The sequence below is a fragment of the Phyllostomus hastatus genome, unplaced genomic scaffold, assembly GCF_019186645.2.
Source record: "Phyllostomus hastatus isolate PE091 unplaced genomic scaffold, TTU_PhHast_1.1 phas_contig_57, whole genome shotgun sequence".
Lineage (NCBI taxonomy): Eukaryota > Metazoa > Chordata > Mammalia > Chiroptera > Phyllostomidae > Phyllostomus > Phyllostomus hastatus.
Window position 1 is genome coordinate 3251855 of NW_025333912.1, and position 25995 is coordinate 3277849.

The window sequence follows — 25995 nt, forward strand, 5'->3', positions numbered from 1 at the left end:
CTCCTATCTTCCTTAACCCACAATAAAATAGACATCTAATTTCAGTCGCCCAGAATAATGCCAAAAACATTTATCCCTAAAATGCCAAATCCTTTTTAACTACAATAAAAATTAATATTTCCTCAACAGCTAACTGCTTCTAATTGGCTTTAAAACCTTTAACATGGAACTAGTAAATTTTCTAATCCAAAAGTAAAAAATCTTTACATTATTTCAAGCTACTTCCTAATTGTATTTTGTCTTATGGACATATCTACTCACTGGTTTCCATATTTTCTTGACCAATTAATGTGAAGAAAATATTTGGTTATCAGAGGGCAAGCTAGGGAACCAGCAGGAATATTTAAGAAGGATTTTTACTTTCTATATTATGTATTTCTATAATATTTAAAAATTTTAGTTTGAGATGTATAATTTTCATAATCACAAAATACTATAATGTCCAATTATGTTTCATGCAGAAACTGAAGTTAACAAAAGAGTCCTTTTCTTGGGATTTTCTAAGAAAGGGAGAAGCACATATTATACATTCAGTCTGGGGTTTCCAGGAAGCTCAATTCTCTTACTGAAAGTATGAACAACATTCTCTTAGAAAATAGTACATTTGCTTCTTTCAAAATCTGATAGCAGTTTGCTACAACATTAAGTATGTTAACCAGACTGTGAGAAGTTTACTCTGAATCTACATACAGATAGCACCATTATAGTTAAAACATTAGGGAAGAAATCTAAATAAATATTACCTTGACATAGGGTTACCTAATTAAACTATACATGAAATATTTAAATACAATTTTTATTTAACAGTACCTGAAAAATTAAAAATATTTTCTTAAGTATATTTCCTCATAGGGATTACTTATTTCCTTCCTTCAAAAGAAAAATGAAATAAGCTATCCTTAAAGCAAAAGGCATGTTGTTATTTTTATCCAGCAGTTTAATAATCTTTAATCATCATGCAAAGCCATATAAAATGCAGCTGACACCACTTCTCTCAACCCCTTGTTCAAAACAACAGTATATAATGTATCTCAAATAAAACTTTAAATTATATGCATATGATATCATCTCGGCCACTTACTTACAATTAATATAAAAACTCTCAAATGCCCAAGAAAAGACAGTTACTGGTTCACAATTAATATCAATAATATAAAACCAGGAGTGAAGAGAAATGTATTATTGGGTACACACAGACTTAGGAAAGGAGACTGAGAGACTTAGTGCTAGCTTCTGAATTTTGCCACATGCAGATCTGATGCATAAGCAACATGGCCATAGAAAAGATGATAATAACATAAAAGCCACCATGCAAGAGAATCTACAGATATTTTATACACCAAAAATGCTGTTTCAGTATAGCAGAACACTGACTATACTTTAATCACAGGCGTCCTCAGTTTAATAATTTTAAATCCAGCTTTAAAAGTCACAAATAAAATGTTACTTGACAATCAAGATAAAGGCAGGTGATAGGCTCATATTCCCTTCAATTTCAACATACACTAAATACACTTTTAATTGTAAAGCTATTTAAAACAACATACTGAAAAACAGATTTTCTTTTCTTAAAGGTCAATTTTAATGTTTATCCAAAAGCTCCAGCAAACTTCAGAATTACTAAAACTTTACATGGGTTTTAGTAATTTCCTTCCTTCTGTTTAAAGAAAAACTTTACAAAACAAAAGGTAATTGTGCCTCATAACTTTTTTCCTTTCTGATTTTCTTCCTGAGTGGTATCAATACTATTGATGGTCCAAAGGAGAGACAACCAAAAAGGATTTTTAATGAACTTTTCCATTTATGTCTACCTCTCCATTTAAATGTAGTATCTACTAATACTGATTTAAAACTACAATTAATCTAGATAAAGGCAAAATAATTTTTGAGAAATTTCAAACACAATGAAGGAACTCATTCTTCTTTCCTTGTAGCTATACTCCACCTTCACAAACTGAAATTTTCTACTAGTGATAAGATATATATAAATATAATATTTTAATATTTAAAAGGAACTATCTTTTTGGTTCCTTTTTCAAAGTATATGACTTTTGATGAACTAAAAGAAATGTTTCAACCTTATCCCACACTTTGTAGAATATCATCAAGTGTTAATATGGCATAGCTATATTTAGCACAAATACTTCAACAATCTAAAAATGGTAGGACATACACATTAAGTGGCTCATTTAGTCATCTAGAATGTTGAGAAACACCTAAAACCTATACAGGGTCCAGCAGAAGTAACACTTGCTTGAGCGTGGTTGGTAGGGTAATAATATGGGTGTAATAATTTATAGTTTTAATTTGAACATTTCACCTAAAATGTCATATGGTGTGTTTGAGTGTGATATTATGTTATAGAATTACATGCTTATGATTTTGTAATAGAAAAGGGGTGTTACTTGTGCCGGACCCTATATAATTTTATTAACCAATATTACCCCAATAAATTCAATTTTTAAAAAAGGAAAAAAAGAATGTTAAGAAATAGGATGTTGTTCAATTTACATCAACTCTGGGTTCAACATCTATTCATACACTTATTTTTATGCCTTTATACAAGTTAAAACTGACTCCCAGAGATAACAAAGAGATACAGAAAAAATGAAAAGGGAAGGCTGCACTTTTCACAGGATCTCTGTAAAACAGCACCAACTCTTTGGGTCCCTAGATCATGCACATGCAACACCGGTAAAGGACGTAAGGTCAATATGGGCGAATGGGCAAGGGAACAAAGGGTTGATTTACAATAGATTCTTACTGAGCATGCTCAAAATTTTAATGCACCAAAGAGCAAGAAACTTCCTTAAGATGGAAGTAACTGCTTCATGTGTGTTTGGTCTTGAAGTAAAAATTTGTACCCTATTTTAAAACTACTTGCTATATTTGATAAATTAGTGTAAAGGTTCCACAATAGCAATATATTAAGTAGTGAAAAAATGCTTAAGCTACAGTTCCCTCTTTTACAAAGCCAACTCCTATGGCATCACATGTAAAGCAGCAAATCAATACTTTCCTATAAGGTAGAAGTGTTCTTTTACAGATAGTGGTGGTGGTGGTGGCGGTGGTGGTGGTGGCGGTGGCGGGAGGAGATGGGACAGTGGGGAGTTTGGAAAAGGAGAGATGACTCTCATTTTGAGATTCCTACATTGTAGAAACAAGAATCTATTGGATACCTGACCTCTAAATAACACATTTCAATTCTGTTTGGGAGCTATATAAGATAATCATTACTTACAGTAAATGTTAAATGTAGTGTGCACCAGGCTAGTACATTTATAGAGGAAAGATGTAAGTAGTTCACTAGTTAGACCCAGGCAATTTGACCTGCAGATTATAAAAAGCCAATCAACATTAGTTCACTTTTTAAAGAGATAAGAAATTCTTGTTAATTGACAACCTTGGGATTAGAGATAAATTGCCGGCTCCACTTTAGTCTAATTTCTCAAAGATAATGTATTAATGTGTTAAAATTCTTCGTAGTATTTTTAAAGAATAAGTTGCTGTATGGATTAAATCAACTTATATTGACTAATAAGGCTCATGTTCATTGGGTGCATTTTTCCTTCCCTAATGTTAGAATAAACATGCTCAGTAATGAGAAAATTCCAAGCATTTGCAGACCTTTCGGAGACAGGCCTCTGCTTTGTTAGTAGCCATGCCAAGCTATTTTTTGATTACACAGGGATGCAGACTCCAGGCCAGCACAAATGGTAACTGAAGATTGTACTTGACCTGGCACTAGGCATATGGGGATTTGTGCTTTGCAAGGAGGAGCTAATATACTCTGGGGTAGTAGAAACACACACTAGAATGGAAAGATGTTCTGCTTGGAGTTAGAAAGCCAGGATCCTTCTCCAGCAACTGCCTCACTGACTTCTGCTTCCTCATCTCTGTCCTACCCTCTGTTGTGGCTGCTGCTGAGTTGGGCTCCGGTGAGCCATGCTCAGGGGTCCTGCGCACCAGCACCTCCCCCTCTTGCACACGTTTGATCCCTAGGTCAGTGGAGCCGTGTTGGATCGGGGAGCCAGGAATACTCGAGTCAGCCTCGTTTGAGAAGTCAAAGCCATCTGGGATTCAACATATAAAATTTTAGTGCTTTTATGCTCCTCTCTTCTTTTCTGAGCATTTTGACCCAGGCAGATAAGAGAATGTATATATGGATATGATATAAACACAAATGCTACTTATATAGTTACATGTGTGTGCACAGCATACACACACATAAGGCACATGTGAGGATGAACAATGTGAGGTTTGCAAATGAATAGGATAGAAAAATAGGGATCATTAAAATGGTAATTAATATCTCTTAGGAAAGACAGGTTAACTATCCAAGTACCGTATGACTACGTAATACTGCTGGATTCAGCACTTCTAAAACAGGAAAAGCAAAGAGAAGAATCTAAAAAACAATAGTAACTTTTTGTAAGATTTCATGAATAACCTGCACTATACCATGAGTTTGGCTAGTTACACAGTGTTCTCCCACAATGCTCACACATGCACCTTTTTTTCCCATTACAGTAAAAGGCTTAAAGAAACTTCTTTCCTATTGTTATTACTAGTTCAAAAAAAGAAAAATTAACTTGATTTTCTGTTTTAACATTCATAGAGCATTCTAAATAAAATCTTTCTACTTTATTAAAAATTGTATTAAAGTATATTTAGGCATTTAAACCAAATTTCTAATGCTATTTTTAAAAACTGAACAATTTTACTTAAATTATAAAGACAACTACAATATTATGTTCTAATATAGTCTATAACAACAGTGATAAACTTACTTGAATCATGAGTGAGCTGTAGGGATTCTGTACTCACCTTCTCTCCTCCATCTATGGCGACGGATGGAAGCTGTTGTAATCGCAGTCCGAGAAATCCTCGGCACTGTTGGAGTGACTTCTACTTTAAGTACTTTCTGGCCTTCTTGTGAAGAATCAGGAGCATCGAATGGTAATGAGTTTTTCATGGCATTAGCAACCTAAAATGATAATTTAAGTCTATACATATTTACACCCCATATACAATTTGTACTTATTCTACACTTCTTTGTGTCAATGATTTTTTGAGTATGTATTTAAAACTTGTACTATAAAATATAAAAGTACAATGTGTCCAAATATTTGTATCTTTATTGTTCTGCATTCTTCTAGGCAGGCTTTTCAAATGAGAATTTATTTTTAAAAATGTCAGTCATCCTACCAATTCCTTGAAGTTGCTGACTTTCAAAGAAAAAATACATTCCAAAGGAAAAAAAATTGTTTAACATTTGAACCCTGACATAAGAAAAACTATAGTGTTTCCGATTCTTCAGATGATAAATAACACAAAATCTAGTCTCTGATAAAAAAATTAGCCTTTTCTCCACTCCTTGGTTTCCATTAAGAACTTTTCCCCAAATATGTCTGGCATTTTGTCCCATCACTTTTTGCCCTTCATCACTTTTTAGAGTAACTGTCATTTACTTGTTTATGTTTCTAAATTAGGTAGTGCTAATCTGGCAAAGATCTTGAAACCGAAGTATTTATTTTTCTCCCTCTTCTACTCGGACAAGGACAAGTGGAATGTAGCAAGCCTTCTCTACCAACTCAAACATTCTGTCCTGGGGTCTGTTCCAAGATCTAGACTGAGGGGTAGAGAGTAAGTCTTTCAATTTAGCCATTATTAGTACTACAGATGATGTTTGTTTCTCTGCCAACTATTTTATCTACTTATCTCATCTGGCTCTAGATTTGAATAGAGAAGAAGAGTGTTATTTATTGGGTTCCTCAGAGATCCCAATAATAAAGAACTATGCCAGGCCTAGAGATTACTAATCTCTTTAACTCCATTGCCTTGGAAATGCCCCTTCTACTTAATTTATAAAATAAATTTAGTTACAAAGATAAAAGTATGATTTAAAGAGCTTCACAAATACAAGGTATTATTATAAATTTGAAAAATCTTGTTATCCATTTGTTCTAATGTAACCCTTAGATTAAAATTAGAGATGATGACTTAGAAAACAAAAATTTAAAATATAAAAAAATAAAGAAAATGGCTTTTATAAAAAGTGTTATTTTAAAGTGCTGCAAGTAAAAATAAACAATATTTTTAAAATACTGTTACAAAAATACTATATAAAGTTTAGAAAACAGAAAATTGCAAAGAAATAAAAAATCATCCACAGTTGAATCACTTAGACAACGATTAGCATTTTGTATGTTTCATCTGTCCCATCTAGATTTTAAAAATAGTTGTATACTGCTTTACATCTTAACACAAACGAGCATCTTTCTTCAATATAAATTTTCAAATACATATTTTCATCAAGAAAATATCATATAACTTAATTATTCTCTGCTGTGGAACATGTAAACATTTTGATTCCTTTGAAATAAAAAATAACACTAATACTGTGCTTACAACACATTTTAAACACATTTAAAGTAGTTTTCTGGGATATGTTGCTAGACATGGGATAGTGGGTCAAACAAAACAAATACTCATTACAGAACGGCTTCTGCAGAGGGGTGTTTAGAGTTGCGCTACACTGCTACTGGGAACATAAAGAACACCTTCCTTAGCCCACTCCTGGATATTTACATTTGGTTTTAGATGGATCATTTTATCTTTTGGAGATATATTTATTTTTTGTGGCAGAGTATAAAATCTTTCATATAAACAAAATATTAATTGGCTTTCTTGTCATGCTTGTTGAAAATATTTTATGCACTGCATATTAATTTTGTTTTTAAGACACTGATAGTTTTGAATTTAGATGTTTATATGGTCAAAAAAATCATCAACCTTTTTTAGTGACTTGTCATATATATCACTTGAGCTTAGAAAGTCCTTCCTCCTGTAGAAATTTGAATAAATATTTATAACCTTTTCCCCTCTCCTTCCTTAAAGATGTTTCTCTCCCTCTCTTTTTCCTTCCTTAAAGGAAAACATGTAATTCTTTAATTAATTTGAAGTTTATTTTGATAATATATATGGTAAAAGGATAGGTTCTAAACCAACTTTTTAAAAAGATGTTATTTATTTATTTTTAGGAAGAGGGGAAGGGAAGGAAAGAGAGAGGGAAAGAAACATCAATGTGTTGCCTCTTGCATGCCCCACCCAGTGGGGACCTGGCCTGCAACCCAGGCATGTGCCCTGACTAGGAATTGAACCTGCGACACTTTGGTTCACAGGCCATTGCTCAGTCCACTGAGCCACACCAGTGAGGACAGATCTAAACCAATTTTGTCTTCACTCCAACAGTTAACCAACTGTTTCTGTGGAATAAACCTTTTTCCTCAGTGATTTGGATTGCCTCATGTTACATATTAATATTTTTACCCTCAACAGACACAGTTATGTTCAATAAAAAGTAACCACTTACCAATAGTGGTTGAGAAAAGAGTTCTAGCTGTGCTCTATAAATGATGTCATCAAGGACTTCCTGGCCAAGGTCCCACTGTCCATTATACCTAAGGAAAAGCAGATTGTTTACTATCTATAGCAAATATCTCTAATATTCAACAACAACCCTTTTATTGTTTCATGTCCTATTTTTGTGGTTCTGAAACAAGATTTTCAACAACAATTTTCACATCATTCCATTTCTAAATCATCCCACTTTTAGTTACAGGAACAAAATGAAGATTTCAGATATTAACATTTAAAATAGTTTACAGATTGTCTCTTCAATAAATTGTTTTTTATCATGTGTTCATATTTAGGGTACTTTGTTTATTGCATTAGTGAAAAACTGGGTTATAAACTACATAGAGAGACACAGTTTCCATAAAGGAAACCTCAACAATTTCAAGACTCCAATTTAATAACTACTTATGTTATATTTTGGCTGTTTTAAAAAACCAAAAGGATTATGAAAAATTATACACCAACAAACTGGACAACATATAAGAAATGGATAAATTCCTAGAAATCTACAACCTACCAAGAGTGAATCATGAATAGAAAATCTGAGCAGACTGATTACTACTAGTAATGAGACTGAATCAGCAATCAAAAACTTCCCAATAAACAAAACCAGGCAGCTTTGTGGATGAACATTACCAAACATTTAAATAAGAATTAATACCAAACCTTCTCAAACTCTTCCAAAAACCAGAGAAAAAGGGAATACTTCCAAACTGAATTTATGAGGCCAGCATTAACCTGACACCAAAAACATACAAGAACACTACAAGAAAATTACAGGCCTATATCCTTAATGAACATAGATGCAAAATTCCTCAAAAAAATATTAGCAAACCTAACTGAACAGTATATTAAAAAGACCACAAACAATGATCAAGTGGTGTTTAGCCCTGGGATACAGGGATGGTTCAATACCTGCAATTCAATCAATGAGAGACACCATATTAACAAAATCATATGATCACCTCAATAGATGCAAAAAAGCATCTGACATCCATTCACCATAAAAACTCTCAACAAAGTGGGTATAGAGGGGATGTACCTCAACAAAATAAAGGCCATATATGACAAGCCCACAGCTAACATGATACTCAACAGTGGAAAACGGGCTTTTCCTCTAGTCACTTTTATTCAACATAGTACTAGACAGTCCTTGTAAGAGCAATTAGGCAAACCCTGGCTGGCATGGCTCAGTGGCTTGAGCATTGGCCTATGAACTGAAAGGTCGGTGGTTGGATTCCCAGTCAGGGCACATGTCTGGGTTGTGGACCAAGTCCCCAGTTGGGGAATGTGAGAGGCAACCGATTGATGTTTCTCTTACACACGTTTCTTTCTCTTTCTCCCTCTTTTTCCCCTCTTTCTGAAAATAAATAAATAAAATCTTAAAAAAAAAAGAAAATCCTAAAGACTCCACCAAAAAGCTGTTAGAACTAATAAACAAATTCAGTAAAGTAGCAGGATACAAAATCAATATACAAAAATCAGTTGTGTTTCTGTACATTAATAACAAACTGTCAGAAAGAGAAATTAGGAATATAGTCAACTACATAAAAAAAATACCTAGGAATAAGTTTAATCAAGGAGAAAATGACTTGTACACTGTACACTTACAGTTTTTATATAAGATACTGATGAAAGAAATTGCAGAACATAAATATATGCAAAGATATTCCATGCTCATTAACTGGAAGAATTAATATTGTTAAAATATAGTACTGAAAGCAATCTACAGAATCAATGTAATCCCTATCTAATTTGTGATGGCATTTTTCACAGAAATAGAACAAACAACCCTAAAATTTGTATGGAACCACAAAAGACCCCAAACAGCCAAAGCAATTTTGAGAAAGAAGAACAAAGCTGGAGGCATTACACTTCCTGATTTCAAACTAAACTATGGTTATCAAAACAACATGGTATTGGCATAAAAATACACATAGATCAATGGCACAGAATACAGACATTGCAAAGAGTATAATTCTTAAAAGTTCTCATCTTAAGAAAAAAAAGTTTGTAACTGTGGTAAAGGATGTTAACTAAACTTCAATTGATGTTTCTTCCTGATATTGATGTTTCTCTCTCTTTGTCTACCGCATCCTCTCTTTAAAATCAATAAACATATCCTCAAGAGAGAATTTTTTTAAATAATAAAAAAAATAAAAATGAAAAAGTACTGAGACAAGTTCATATTAGAAAAATAAGATAATGGGTCCATCATGGAGCAAAAAAACGCAGTGTTGTGCAAGTGATAAGGAAAAAAAGAGAGATATTAGGTTTCTAAACATTAGGAAGAATTCTCCCAATTTCATAGTCCACCTACTTACATGGCATAATAAACCCCTGTGAGAAGTTGCACCATAAATTCAGGATCCAATACTATTCGACCACAGAGTTCTTTCCATTGTTTTTCATGTTGCCGTGGAAACCCACTCACACAAACCCTAGGAAAATATAGTATTTATCATGTGTGATTTCCTGTTTCATTAAATCAGATATTTTTGCTTTTATAAATTCCTCAAATATTTACTGAATACCTGCCATATTCTAGTAACTGTCCTGGGCCTCAATATACAGTTGTGAAGAGACAAAAAGGAAAAATAAATAAAAATAAAATCTGTACCCTCATAAACATATACATTCTAGTGGACTATATCAATAAAACAACTTTTTTCAAAAAGCTGAGTCTTTCAAATTCATCTTTCTCTCTTCACAAAAATAAATGCATAATTTTCTTGCAACCCAAATTTTATCAGGACGAATTAGTGGGAGATAAAGCAAATAAAAGGACATTTAAACTACTGATGTGAGTACTATAAACAATCCTCTACCATTCATCTTCTTAAAAGATGTTTCCAGAAAATTATGCTTAATAGTTATAAAAAGTTGTATCTACATTATTTTAATCAATTAATTTATTAGAAAAACTGCAATGGTGAGTCCAGAAGATATATTTTTGTTTTTAGTGCATCATAGTCTCAGAAATTTTTTTCAAATTTCAGTTTATATATACACATGTTTTTAGCAGAGATGTATAATTAGGTGATCAATAAAAGACTTATAAGTATAAAACAGCATTATATTACTATAAAATACATGGGTAAAATATAATAGAAATTCAATTTCAGGAAGGGAATGAATAATAAAGGGTGGGGCAAAAGTAAATTTACAGTTGTTTGTATGGAAAGTAATACAATAATTAATAAATAATAATACAAGAATAAATTGTGCTTCATATACTCACAACTGTAAACCTACTTTTGCCCCACCTTCTACAATGTCAGAGTATTAAAGAAAAGCTTGTTCAGTTATTCCTCAAATGGATGCAGTGAGCATTAGATCACTGCAATATTCATGTTATACACATTTGACCCAACCACTAGTTGTCCCAACCACTAGTTGTCTTATAATGTCAATATTTACATATTAGAAATAATATCAATTTCTACTATTTAAGATAGGATGAAAAAATTTAAATGTTAACTTAAAAATATACAAGGGGTATACAGTTTTTCAAAATTATTTAGAGGATATGTGAACAAAAGTTTGAGGACCATTAAACTCTGCCATCACTTCTGTTCTTAGGAAACTTTTCTTAAATGCCACAATAGTGTTGCCAATTAAAGATTCAGCAGTTTGTTTTAGTAAACCAAAGATAGTAACTTATAAATAAGTTTATCTGTAGATAGGCAGTAAGTGCTTAAACAGTATATTCTCTTGATAACAGCATCTAGGTCAGAGACAAGAACTTTGTTAGTCATTAATCATGTTATTACAGGCAAGTGAAAATAATATACTTATTTTAAGATCATCCATAAAATCAAACACAGCTAATTTGGATTGGCCTTCCTCCAATTAGCAAATTTTAATTTTATTATCAACAGCATCACACTCTCTTCCCAGTAACACAATAACATGAACATGAACAAAGAATTTGTGGTGAACAGACTCCCTTGGGGGCTGGGACCTCTATGATCTCTCCTTCCTGGCATTCAGGCCCTCTGTCATTTTCTCTTCTTGAGTGTGGGTGGGACCTGTGATTTGCTTCTAACCAATAAAACATGAGAAAGGTAATATGATTTCCATGATTATGTGTACTTGATTATGTTATTTAAGAATGTAGTGCAGCTCTTTCTTCTACTTTGAAGAAGTAAGCTGCCATGTTATAGGTAGGCTATGTTGAGAGGCCCACATGACAAAGAACTAAGATTGGTCTTTAGCGGACAGCCAACAAGAAACTGAAGCACTCAGTCCTACAACTATAGGAACTGAATTCTGTCAACAAAAGTGTGTAATTCCTCAATCAAGCCTAGATAAGACTGCAAATCTAGCCAATGTCGTAACTGCAGCTTTGTAGACCCCCTAAGCAAAGGAACCAAGTCATGACTCCTGACACACTGAAACTATAAAATAATAAAGGTGTGCTGTTTTAAAGTGCTAAGTTTGTGGTAATTTGTCATGAAGCAATAGAAAACTAATATAGTATTTAACACTTTGGGGGGCTCAGTTTCCTCAAGTAAAAATAAGTTGAACAAGATGAACTCAGGATTCCTTCTGTAACTAAAATTCTGTGACTCTAAATGTCCACCATCTCCAAACTGATTTCTATTACTTAAATTGTCTTTCTATAGTGGATATTTCAGCCCAGATCTGTCAAAAGTATTAAAAATTTTGCTTTAGTAAAAAGTACAAAACACAAATACTACAACTAATTTTCTTATACAAAGCAGTGATAGTTATTTGTGAAATAAAGAAACCAGTTTACATTTCTTAAGACTTCCTTTACATATGAAAATTGGTATATCACTAAACCACCCTAAACTTAAGACACCTTGTCTGAACTTGATGTTCAGACTAAAAATACTTTTTTAATGCTGAAATATTTTCAAGAAGTCCTGATACATAAGATAATAAGGATTCCTACAGGAATATAAGCTCCATGAGTTTTATTCACTGCTATGTCATCAGAAGTTATAACAGTGCTTACCACAGAGAATATGCTCAATAAATATTTGTCAAATAAATAAATATGAAGGGTAATGACAATTATTACTCTCACCTGGAGCCCATCCGACAAAGAGATTGATAAGATGAAGCAGGCATATACACAATAGCAGAATTGTAACACAACATGAGAAAACTCAGGACTTCAAACCTAGAAAAAACAAAAACAAGGGGAAAGGACTATAAACAATCACTTCTACTAGAGACTCTAGTAAATGATTTCTTCATTGGACGGTTATAACAACAATGCCTTAAGATTGACTTTCATGATTTCTTAGTCTGATTATTAGTCTCTTCCTCAATGCTTTCCATTTCCATTTTCCTTTTTAAAGGTTATATCTCTTGCTGTCACCTATATTTTTTTCCTCAAGAAATAAACCATCATGGTTGAACAGTTGACTCCCCTATCTATATCAGTCCACTTTCCTACTGACTGAACGATGAAATGCAAACTCACCATGGCATACAAGGCCCTTTACAATTGGCCGTCAACCTCCCTCTCCAACCTTACCCTCCCTCCGCTGACTACCACATTACATAGATCTTCTTACCACTCCACGAATATGCCATAGCCTTTCATAACAACTTGCTTCTATGCTTGCTGTTCTTACTAGAACATACTTTGGAAACTCCTGCTAAGGTTTCAAGTCCTAGCTCAAATTTTTACCCTAGACATGAAGCTGTTCCTAATTCCCCTAGCTAAAGGAAACTACCATTTTTTGCCATGTATAATGCTCACTTTTTGCCCAAATTTTTGAGGAAAAAATAAGGATGTTTATTATACATGAATATAATGATTACATAGCATGTGCATGATAAGCCCGTGTATAGTGCTCACAAAAATGTGGGTGTGCATTATACTCAGCAAAATACAGTATTCCCTTATCTGTGTAGCTCTAATACAGCATTTATTCCACTAAATCATAATTCTCTGTCTTTATCTCTGTTTTACCCATTTGGTAATAAACAACTTTAGGGTAGAGACCTTGATTTATCATCTCTATCTCTAGTATCCAACACAGTGTCTAATACATTATGATATTATAATAAATATTTATTGAATGAATACATGAATGACTTCCTAATATACACAATGTCTAAGAAAGTGGCTCCTAAACCTGAATGCACATTATAGTTATTTAAAGACCTTTTGGAAAAATACATTATTGTGTCTCAACCCAGACTGACCCATTACAATCTCTGTGGGCAGAACCCTAGGGAATTTGTGCTTCTAAAAAGCTTCCCATACATAGCTGGTGAAGAGTATATTGAAACTATTTGTACCATTTTTGCAAGTCTGAAATTATTTCAAAATGAAAAGCTAAAAACTGGGTTGAGGGGAAGGGTGGGGGAAAAGGCAGAAAACTGTACTTGAACAACAACAAAAAATGTTAAAAAAAACTGAGTTGAAAGTCTGACTCAGAAGCAGTCATGTTCAGGTCCCTTCTTCCCTATATCGTTTGGTTTACTGAATATTTATTTTCTGAAATTTAAAAATTTTTTTCTGAAAGGATAAAAAGGAAACTTCTACCTAGAAACCACCAGGCACAACTGTGGCTTGGGGTGGGGGTTGGAGGGGAAAGAGACCATACTGAAAAAAGCAGTATTAAGTGAAACACACCTTATTCGAAATCGGGACCTCATGCTCTCCTTCCCCACCTGGCCACCAGAGTGCCGGCAGCTAGCCCTCTAGTTAACAGACTACAAGAGTTTTCTCTAAGGAGTTTCACCACCCTAAGAAGAAAGATTTAAAGATACGGACTTAGAAAATTCCCCAAGTGAATGGCCCAGAGAGCAGTTGTGAAGTTCATGGTCAACCAGCCCTATTAACATGGTAAAAGCTTCTCAACCTTTCCCCTACATTTAAATTTAAGGGAGAGAAAAGATACCTGAGGAAATCCACTAACATGAAAACAAGATCAAAAATAAGAAAGTAGAAAAAAAGTATAATTTGAAGGAAACATAATATACAAAGAGAAAAACCTTTGAACAAAAGCAAATTACCATTAATTTTCTCAAAAATTTGAGATGTTTCCACACAAAAAAATGCCCAGCAAAGCAAAACCAGAATCTATTTTAAAAACCATTCAGAAAACAAGAAAAACTTTTAGATATGCAAAATAATTGCAGAAATTAAAAACTCACACACACAAAAAAGAACCAATGAATGAAGTTGAGGATGTAAATAAATTAAAACAGAAGAAAAAAGAGATGGCAAATAGGAGAGAAGACCACTCCAGGAGTTTCAACATCCAAATAATAAAAGTTCCAGAAGATAGATAATAAAAGACCAGATAAAATGGACAGGCCAAACTAATTAATAAAAATAATTCGAAAAATTTCTCAGCCTCAGAGACATAAATTTCAAAATCAAAGGAGTCCACTCAGTACTCAGCACAATGGAGGAAATAAACCCACCCCAAGCAATATCACAGTGGAATTTCAGAACACCAGGAACAAAGAAGGAGAGTCTAGGGTACAACCAACAGTAGATCCACGCAGGAAAAAGACAAAGGGAATTTCCAGCATAAGAAGGAAGGAGATGCCAAGATAAGTGTGTACCAAGCAAAGAGGGTAACACAGCCCAGACTGGAGTAAGTAAAAAGACTCTAGGAGCTCCCTTTTCAGGAAAATAAAACTGAGAGAATGATCAATGTGAATGAAGACTTGAAAGGAAATTATGAGAGTAGATAGAGAATTTGCAGGGATTGGATTACAAAGCACATAATAAACAAAGAAAAAAAAACAATTATGAACTACAAGGAAAATAAAAAAGGCATAAAGGAAAGGAAAAGTAACCAGTTAATCACAAAGCTCAGCATTGAATAGCTAGCTCTGAATGAACCATGGCCATTCATAATAATGAAAAATCTGAATAATGAATTCCCCACAATTACAACATAATTACCTTGAAAATATAGGGGAATAAGAAAGGTAATGAACTAAATCATTGTCTTTCTTAGAGATATGTTAATAAATGTCTACAATAGAAAAACTAAGAATTAGCAAGTTACTCAAAGATGTGGAGATAAATATTAAGAGAGTCAGCTGAAAGCAAGATTTTTAACTTCAGCACTATTGGCATTTTGGGTTAGATAAGTGTTTGTTGTGGCAGGTTGACCAAGGTATTGTGGAATGTTCAGCAACATCCCTAACTTCTACACATGAGATACCTATAGTAGCCCCTCCTCAACCCAGTTGTGATAATCTCAAAAGTCTCCAGACATTGCCAAGTGTTCCTGGGGCAGGAGTGATGGGTCCAGATCTGCTCTGGTTGAGAACCTTTGTTGAAAGGCATTACATTTGGGAAAGAAGACATGGGAGACGGAGCTGGTGAATGCAGTTATTTTATAATAAACTGTGTAGAATTAGAGCATATTTAACTTTGAAATACATACATATATATATATATATATATATGAGTGTGTATATTCCTGATATAGTTGACTGTACAAAAAAATTAAAACAAATGCAAAAACAAAACAATAGCACAATGAGATATCACTCTTTACTTAGGGGTAAGAGGGCTATAATAAAAAAGAAGAAAAAATAAGTGTTGGTGAGGACATGGCTGATTTCAATTTCTACCCTTTCCTTGAAATAAACTATAACTCTAAAAATAACAGCTTTCATTCATTGAGTTTTGTGAGTCCTTCTAGTGAGTTATCAAACCTAAGAGTAATAGGGTAATTTCAGGAATGCCCCACCCAACCTTGTAATTGCTATCAGACGTGAGGGTATTCTTGTGGACTATGCATTCAAACTTTGCAGTCTGTCTAATTTCAAGTAGGTAGGTACTCTCATTAACCCATTCAACAATGAAAAGAGCAAGGTGTAGAGAGTAGATAACCTGCCCCTGAGGGCAAGCTTCTAAGTTTGGCTGACTTCATGCCTACACTTTTAGGTTTTCCATTGCTTTACACAAGATGACCATAACACAGTACCAAGCATTGGATGGATGGGTATTTTACTGCTATGATGTATTCACTAGTATCACATATTTAACATTTTGCCTCTTCTCACATCAAACTTGAACCAAAGTAATTAGAGTTAACTATTAAGCATAAATTAACAGTTATTGCTCTCTACAGTTTTGACCATTACCGGTTTTGCGCAGTGAATGTTTCCCTCTGAGGATGAAGATCACTATAAACAACCCTGATGAGATCATGCTGACACAATGCCCCTTCTGTCAAAGCCATGGATCCAATTGTTGAGGGCTATAAAAATAAGGTAAAGTATGAGACTGTCTCTAAAATGAACAAAAAGTATGTATCAAATAATGATATTTAATTTTGTTTCAACAAAAGGCAGTTTCAGACCATTTCTTTTTTTAAAAAACCCTTTCTACTTTTCAATTATACGAGCAGTGACCCCCAAACACTGGAATTTATTTGTCAAAAATTGTGTATTTATTCTTATATGTTTAAACTTCCAGTCACCTTCAAAATACTACCCATTTGATGCAATACACCTGTGGAGACATTTTTCCCACTGCTCAGATTCTGAGCTCATTGATTTTGACACCTTTTAGTGCTTCTGTTATTTTTTGTCTCACCTCTTCCACATCGGCAAAACATTTCCCTTTGAAGACTTTTTTTTTTTAATCCAAGGAAACAAAAAAAAAGTCACATGGGGCAAGATCATGCAAATAGGGTCAAAAACTGCTGAACATGCAGCGTGGTGTGGGCAGGTGCACTCATAAATCACCTGTCATGAAATGGACAAATGAGTTGAAAGAGTCTTCAAAAAAAATTCACTGAAACTGAATGCAGCCTCTTACAACAATGTCAGCTGGTACACTGATACAGATGGGTTCCTAGAACACTCACCTAGTGGGGGAGGCCTGTACTACAAGGGACCCACTGTCCAGAAGATAATTCCGGGGATTTTTGGGTCCTTTCTATTCTATAGCTATCAATCTATCTAGATATCTGTTTGTTTGTTTATTTATTTACTTTTTAGAGAGAGATGAAGAAAAGGGGGGGAGAGAGAGAGTCAGAAACATTGATTTGTTGTTCCACTTACTTATGCATTCATTGGTTGATTCTTTTATGTGCCCTGACTAGGGATGGAACCTGCAACCTTGGCATGTTGTAACAACATTCTAACCAACTGAACTACCCGGCCAGAACTCTACAGCTCTTTTTGAAAATTATACTGAAAATATACTGATTTAATTTTTGAAAGATTATGAAATAAATCTGTATTTAGGGCACAGATAAGAATAGTTGCTAAAAAGACTAAAGGTTACAAATACATCAATTTTGTTTGTTCTCTACAACAGTGGTCCCCAACTTTTTTGGCACCAAGGACTGGTTCAATGGAAGACATTTTTCCACAAACCAGGTTGGGGGGCATGGTTTCAGAATGATTCAACTGCATTACATTCAAGCTCACCTCCTACTGTGCGGCCCAATCCCTAACAAACCCGGATTGGTACTGGTCTGCAGCCCAGAGATTGGGGACCCCTGTTCTAGAAAACAAGCAGTCTTGGGGACTGCACAGTCAAACTATGAAGTTTTACTAACTTCAGGTAGGTAAGTACTCCCATCAATCTCATTCTACAATGAAGATAGCAAGATGCAGAGAGTTCTAATTATAAAACACAAACAATATTGAAGGCTATGATCAAATGTCTCTTTAAAAGTGACATAATTGACTTCATGTTTCTACAGTTAGAAGAACCATCCATTTATAAATGTTTTACTATCCTCCATTTTATTTCATAATATGATACACAGAACTTAATTAAAATTAAATTACTCAGAAATATTCTGTGCTAGCTATTTTGTGTTAGTCCTGGCTAAATAAGAGGCACTCTATTTCCAACACAAAACGAAGTCCCAGAGGGCTTTATTATGGAAAAAAAAATAGCTGCATAGAGCTATAAGACAAGAGGACACTGATTGTTGACAAGAAAATGGCATACAATTTTTTTAAAAAGATGTTTATTTATTTATTTTTAGAGAGAGGGGAAGAGAGAGAAGCATCAATGTGTGGTTGCCTCACACACCCCCTACTGGGGACCTGGTAGCTGTCTGGGAGCTGACCTGTCTGGGAGCTGAACCAGTATTCTTTTGGTTTGCAGGATGGTGCTCAATCTACTGAGCCACACTAGCCAGGGCTAATGTTACACTTCTGATTTTTGCTTATATTATTTGGTTGAACAATGTGAAAACACTGATTGTCATGTAGGTAGATGACTCCTGTTGAGCTGAACTCCTTCTGCATCTTCTCTTGAACAATATATGTTATGAATTAAGCTTCTGGTCTCTAGGGGCTTTTAGTGCATAAAGTCATGAGGAAAGCATTTAAAGAAACTTTATGAGTAGTCTAAAAATTATATGCCACTTTCTGCCCTGGCTGGTATGGTTCAGTGGATTCAGTGCTGGCCTGCAAACCAAAGGTTGCTGGTTTGATTCCCGGTCAGGGCACATGCGTGGGTTGCAGGCCATGTCCCTGATAAGGGTTACGTGAAAGGTAACCACACATTGATGTTTTTTTCCTTCTTTCTCCTTCCCTTCCCTCTCTCTAAAAATAAATAAAATCTTAAAAATAAATAAATAAATAAATAAAATCTTTTAAAAAAGTGTAATGTTAATGAACAGCTTTAGATTGCATCAATTAGAGTCCTTCAAATGGAAATAAAATTATAGTGATAAAATTCTTCTAAGTAGCCATTTTCTCTAAAAATAATAAAACCTAAACAATTTATCATATTGTTTTCTAACATGATTTCTAATTATATGTAAGACTTTTTTTTAAAGTAAAGAATATCATATGTCAACTGTAATTGAAAAATAAAAAGTGTTTTAAATTAAAAAAATTAAGGAATATTTTTGAAAATTCAAAAAAGACTAGTAAAAAAGACTGAAAATGATATTCTTTGAAGAATACAAAGAAATAAACAAGAACTAGAGGAAAATGTTTCATTAATTACTTTCTGTCTCTCTTGACAACAGCTCAACTTTATATCACTAATCGTAAACATTTACTTTTAGGAAGTAAATATCAGTAAAGATGTCTTAGAAATATTTATCTCCAGTAAGAAGTTGAATTTTATCTTTATTCAGTATAATTTTAAATAATTCTACCTTTTCAATCTTACTTACCTCGTGGTATATTGAAGGCTTAGATAAGGAAGGGATAGTAAAAGACAGAACTTTATTGTTTCCATCTTTATCAGCAATTTCCTATAGTTAAAGAAATATACAAAGATAATGAAATAATCACAGGACTTTAAGAAATAATACTTTCTGAATTTACCAAATATATCATTGGTAACTGAGGAAAATTTTTAGAAAAGTAATATATTAAAAAATATTACTACTCTAGTGTATCTTTGCTAACCTATTGGCAAACTTGTACACTTTGGTAGCTGAATTATTCTTTAAGAGATCTGAGTGTAATACTAAAGTAAATCAAATACAACAGGCACATACGTCAATTTTCATGTTAAATTTATACACAGGTCAGAGAGAGTACAAGCGATTAGATCTTTCAGTAGAAACATAGATGAGTTATATTAAAACTAAAGGCCTTAGCCAAGAGATCCACACTTACTGAAATAAGAAAAACAAATTATTCTAACATAGAATGACTCTTGACTAAAAATAACTCCTACAATTATTCATCAATTAAACTAATGATTTGAAATAAGCTACATATCATGATAACCACTATTAGTCCAAGTGACTAAAAATAAGTTCACATTTAGGTACATAATTCTTACTGAACTGGAAGAGACTTCTTGTGAATTTTAAAAGCACTTTAGCTTTCATTGAATAGGACAATAGTGTCCTTCATTTCTACAGTCTCTGGCACCTCCAAACTTCTACAGGTATCAATAAAAACCTGCCTAAGGCACCCACAATTAAAGGGATGAAATGCTCCTCCTCCATCAATCCCTTTCTCTACTGCCTCATTTTAGTTCTATGTTTCTTTTACAACTCACATTAGTATACATAATGGGCATACAATTCATAGAGAAGATTGTCCTTACTAGACCTGGCAGGAAGGTGGTCACAGAGAGACTAAGGAGTTAAACAACATAAAAGAAAGAAAACAACAACAAAAACAACTACCATCACCAAAACACAAACCCAGAAGGACATCCCTATAGGGCTCATTTCTGAGTTTTGTATGTTATAGGACAGTACTAATTATATGTGAATTAATGGTCCTACCTCTAATTCTGGCAGGAAAAAAGGTTTAAAAATTCCTTAGAGAGATCATTTAACTACTTTGTAGTCACACTAGTTACTACCACATGTGGGCCATTGTGCCTCACAGAAAGTCTATGCTAGCTAAGATGAATGAAGTTGATTAAGTTAGGCAAAAAATTTTTAATTTTTACTCATAAATTTTTAATTAAGCCAAATACTTTTGATGTACATTTGTATTTGTGGAGAAGAGTGTTCTGAACTTTGTTTAAGGTGAGGGCAATATAAAACTCTCCTGAGGCTATCTTAAACAAACAAGTGCTAGGGAGGGAAAGAAAAAACAGAAATGAATATATAAAAGAAAACCAGTGTGATAAGAAAAAATGAGAACCACAGAGAAGACAGAACACAGATATCAAATGAATTAAAAGACAGAATCCTGAGGTTACATTTCTGACATATAATTGAGCATTTTTTTTAATAATCACTCTATTTGAGATACCAAAAGATAATTAAACCACAGCACTAAGTACTGTCAAGAACTTGTCAAGCCTTCTACTATACAAAATATTTTTGGTTCATTTGTCCCACTACTGAATATTACATTAATCAAATTAATAAAAATGTCAGCATAATGGTAAACATAATCTAAAACACTAAATTCAATGATTAAATCAACAAACATTTACTAAGTAACCTGTGCTAAGCACTAGAGAAGACACAGTGATATATGAAACAAATTTAATGATTTAAATAAAAAAACAATCAGAAAAATTAGCAAAATAGAGAATTTTATACCTAGAACAGCTTTTTATTTTAAAAACTCACCTTCAATTTGATACTACTGCAAATAATGATAAACATTTATCAAACACCACAGGCATGATGTTGGATTTTTCTAATTGTTTTTAATCCTACAACAATGTTTTATTTCTGCTTTACAGAGGAGGCAACTGAAGTCAAAATATTAAGTAACTTGCCCAAATTTAAAACAGCTAACAAGTGGCAGGGCCTGGTTTTAAACAAAATATAAAGTGACTCCAAAGGTCATGCATGCTCCATTCTTCAGATATATGTCCTAGTGATGGAGATGTTTTCTAATTATTTTTTTAAAAGATTTTATTTAATTATTTTTAGAGAGAGGGGAAGGGAGGGAGAACAAGAGGGAGAGTAACATCAATGTGTGGTTGCCTCTCATGCACCCCCTACTGAGGACTTGGCCTGCAACCCAGACATATGGCCTGACTGGGAATTGAACCAGCAACCCTTTGGTTTGTAGGCCTGCAATCAATCCACTGAGCCACACCAGCCAGGGCTGTTTTATAATGATTTTTAAGGGATAACACTTAGAGGAGCAAGCACTGGTGCAGAGGAATATTATTTACTGTGAGACTCAATATTTTATGAGGTGCTTTATTACCTCTCAACTATATGATGCTTCAACCAACTGGCCACCTGGCCAGGGCTCAATTAAAAACCTTTATTTATTATGTGGAGTGTTTGTTTATAAGGAATACTGAATACACAAAATATAAGACTTCAAAGGGCAGTTTCAATACCAATGTTCTAAAATAGGCACCATGAGAAATAAAACAGAAGAATAATGTTTACGGTACTTAAGATTTCCTCTGAAAAAAGTTTCATAAACAACGTAGTATCAGAGACATAATACATTATCAAATAATTATTAAAAACAAATTTGAACAAGTTTAAATGCACAGCATTTATAAATAATGGTCAAGTAAAATAACTTCAAGCAATGTCATAACATGTTAACAATGCTATCATTTATAATAGTTGTACCTATTTTATAAAACATATTATCAGCAATTACTTACTAAGCACCTCTGTACTCCATTTAATTAACTCAAATAGAGTATTCAGTAGATATTTCAATTTTTTTCTCTAAATATTCCTTAAGTATTGGTTCAGAGAACTTAAAAAAAACCCCAAATTATCATTTTCAACTTACCAAATTATAAATTCCTAACAGAAGTGCTTCAATGCAACCATTACTTTGTCTGTCTCGGCTAACTGTGAGCCGTAAATACACCCACATCAACTCTGGCAAGAACTGCAGTGTGAATCTCTTAAGTCGAACTTCAGAGCTACGATAGAGTTCAAACAGCTGATGGCAGACAGGCTCCAGGAGCTAAAAGAAAAATGAAGTGCATTAGTTATTTCCATTCTTTTGGCTATAACTGTATTTTATTAAAGGCACATATATGTTTTCAAACTAAATTCTCAACATTAATTCTTGCATATTTTGAATCAATGCAATGAAAACCTTAATCTCTATGTATGGAGACTACATATTAAACTGACCAATATACTATCAAAAGTACTTTGTGTCCATTTAATATCAACATAACTTTTAATACACTGTACTATCAAATTATTAGATAATTAGTTCTTTAACCAATGTACTACACTTATATTTAATGAGCTCCCTTTTCTTACCAACCCGTACTTATCCCCCATTTTTAAAAAAGATTTTATTTATTTATTTTTAGAGAGAGGGGAAGGGAGGGAGAAAGAGAGGGAGAGAAAAATCAATGTGTGGTTGCCTCTCACACACTCCCTACTGGGGCCTGGCCTGCAACCCAGGCATGTGCCCTGAGTGGGAATCGATCCAGCAACCCTTTGGTTCAAAGGTGGCCTTCAATCCACTGAGTTGCACCAGTCAGGCTTATACCCCATTTTTAAAAGTTTCTATTGGAAGAAAATAATTTCAAATTATCTTGTTGAAAATAAACTTTAAATATTGACTTAAGAGTATGATTTAAACAAATTATATACCACTCAATAGAGAAAGGGTTTTTTTTTTGGTATATAATATTTGGATATCCAAAATGCTAGCTAGTATTTTAAATTAATGCTAGCTAATATGTAAAATAAAACAGATTACTTTTATGTTTGAAACTGACAAATTCTACGAATTGTATTTATTTGAAACATTTTGAAAAGGAAGAAATTATACAGAAACAGTTTTTCTAATATTTAATTGGGTAATTCTTCATATGATATCACACAACATGACTCATGAGGTACTTCATAACCTTGAAAGCCGAAAAAAATGAGTTTAAATAAATCTTCCCCCTTTCTCTAAACATGTACTGCCAACTTAGAATAGTTTTGTTGGAATAACTGCAGACTAAACAGAAGTATGATTTCAAAATGCAGGCAAAACACTGACAAGAAATTATAACTTTTAAAATTTAAACTTATAAAATTTAACTTTATAAAAATTACTTTTAAAATGTAATACATATACATTTGGAAATCTGTTAGAAATAGTTATATATCTGTAATAATCTAACACTCTAGAATAAAGTCATTATTTTCACAACTGTAAATTAAAAGTCAACAAATTCTATGTTGATTGTACATGTTATATATTTAGATGAGTTAAGGAACAACTCTACAGGTAAAAAAGTTTATACACACACATCCTAGTCTAGTAACTTCTAACCCTTTTATGTGAAATTACTATCACTACATTCAAAGTCTTAAAAAACATTTCAGCTTTCCTGTTACAATTAAGTCTAAATCATACAATTTGCCCAAGTCACAGAAGTTAGTGGTGGAGAAAGACACTATAATTCAGGTCTCCCAACACCAAGCTGATGTTCCTAACATACCATTTCTTTTATTAGAGTCAAGGTAGAGTAGGAGGTGAGAGCTGTTTAATTACAAATAGTATATTCCACATAGTGTCAATAATGAAGTCATAAACTTTTGAAAATGGTCAATTACTGGCATCTTTTTAAAGTACTAACAATAATATTTGGTCTTTTAGGACATTAAAGAGCATTGCTCTCATTATTTATTGAAAAATATATACAGGTTTTAAATTGACTTTCCTCTTTGTAAAAGACTCTAAAATTGCCTTCTCTAAATGTTATTATCCATGGAACAATTATGATTTGTTCATGTTATAAGGATCTTAACTTCCCTTCCTCAGTAACGAGAACTGCACTGGCATGTAGGAGACTATATTTTAATTAAGCATAACAAAGAAATATAGAGTGAGAAAAATTATCACTCTTTTTTAAAAAGTGGAAGAGGGGTGGCTGGCAATCCAGTAACTTTTAATGAAATAACACTGCAAAATTTGATTGTCAAAAACTTGCCAATGCTATCTCTTAAAAAATCTTTAATTCTAAGAGTATGTATCAGACTATTGTGTTCTAAACTTTTAGTATCATAAATGATGCTGACCTTCCCTAAGTGACACTATCACCCACATCAAAAGGTGTTCAAGTCATTATATTATCCTCTGGCTAAAAAAAAGCTTAAGAATAACTGACACCCAAATTTAGCAAACAGTTTGATGTGATAATTACTAAGACACAGGCTATCTGATGAACACACTGAGACAGTTTGGGTGGAAAAATGGAGACTGAAGCCCAATTTGGGTTAAAGAGAGAATGTGAGGTGAGAAAAAGGGGTCAGTAGAAAGCGACTATAAATAAGCAATACTTTATAAGGTTCACCTCTGAAGAGGGACAGAAAAATGGTAGAGATAATAAAAAATGAGGCAAAACAAAAAAGCTTTTTAAAAAATAGAATGATTGTTTACCATATTCATCAGAAAAGGAAAAATCAATCATGGAGGGAAGAGAGGAGGTAATTGCAGGGTTAATCTTTGAGGTGCTAGAGAAGATGGGCTCTAGGCTGAAGGGAAAGAGATGGCCTTTGATACAACCTGGGATACTTCATCCACTGAATAACAGAAAAGGCAGGAGAGGATGGGTAGAGATGCTGGTACAGTGGTATATACATTTGAATGGGAAAATAAGAGAGCTCCCAACTACTTTCTTATTCTTTTTTAATGACATAAAAAGTAAGCTGAAGATGAGTTGGGAGTGTAAAAGTATGAGAAAAGAAGTGTAAAATGAACAGTGGGAGAGTATACCAAAGAAGTAAGACAGCAAGAGATTGTTAGTCTTGCATTTAAAGTGCAGATAGACGAAGGTCTCCTCGAAGTGGAAGAACTGCTAGAGTGATTAAGGTAGCTGAAAGGAGGGAAAGAAGAAAAGAAAAACAATTTGTTGGTGTAGGGCTTAAAACTTTTTTAAAAGATTTTATTTATTTATTTTTAGAGAGAAGGGAAAGGAGGGAGAGCAACATCAATGTGTGGTTGTCTCTCATGTGTCCCCTATTGGGAAACTGGCCTGCAACCCAGGCATGTGCCCTGACTGGGAATCAAACCAGCAACCATTTGGTTCACAGGCCAGTGCTCAATCCACTGAGCTACACTAGCCAGAGCTAGAGATTAAAACTTAAGTGGCAGTAAAGTTGGCCATGATATGTAATATTAAACATCTAGGAAATAAAAACTTTCTTAAAAACTTTTATGGCCATTAAAGTAAAAATGGTTGTCATAAGAGTGTCTTAAGTTTCAAAT

General features: G+C 33.5%; 1 protein-coding gene across 5 annotated transcripts in view; it reads right to left on the reverse strand.

Moving 5' to 3' along the window:
* The window catches only part of FAM126B (family with sequence similarity 126 member B), a 59524-nt gene that overhangs the window by 8016 nt on the left and 25513 nt on the right, over window positions 1-25995 (reverse strand). For 4 of the 5 annotated variants that reach the window (XM_045847681.1, XM_045847683.1, XM_045847682.1 and 1 more), the window contains 8 exons: window positions 22558-22737; window positions 19536-19616; window positions 16525-16640; window positions 12476-12571; window positions 9744-9860; window positions 7376-7463; window positions 4828-4987; window positions 3906-4073 (listed from right to left, as the gene is read on the reverse strand). In XM_045847681.1, the coding sequence (XP_045703637.1) occupies window positions 3906-4073; window positions 4828-4987; window positions 7376-7463; window positions 9744-9860; window positions 12476-12571; window positions 16525-16640; window positions 19536-19616; window positions 22558-22737 (1006 nt within the window). The remainder of the gene's footprint in view (window positions 1-3905; window positions 4074-4827; window positions 4988-7375; window positions 7464-9743; window positions 9861-12475; window positions 12572-16524; window positions 16641-19535; window positions 19617-22557; window positions 22738-25995) is intronic. The other variant, XM_045847684.1, reaches the window with a different exon arrangement.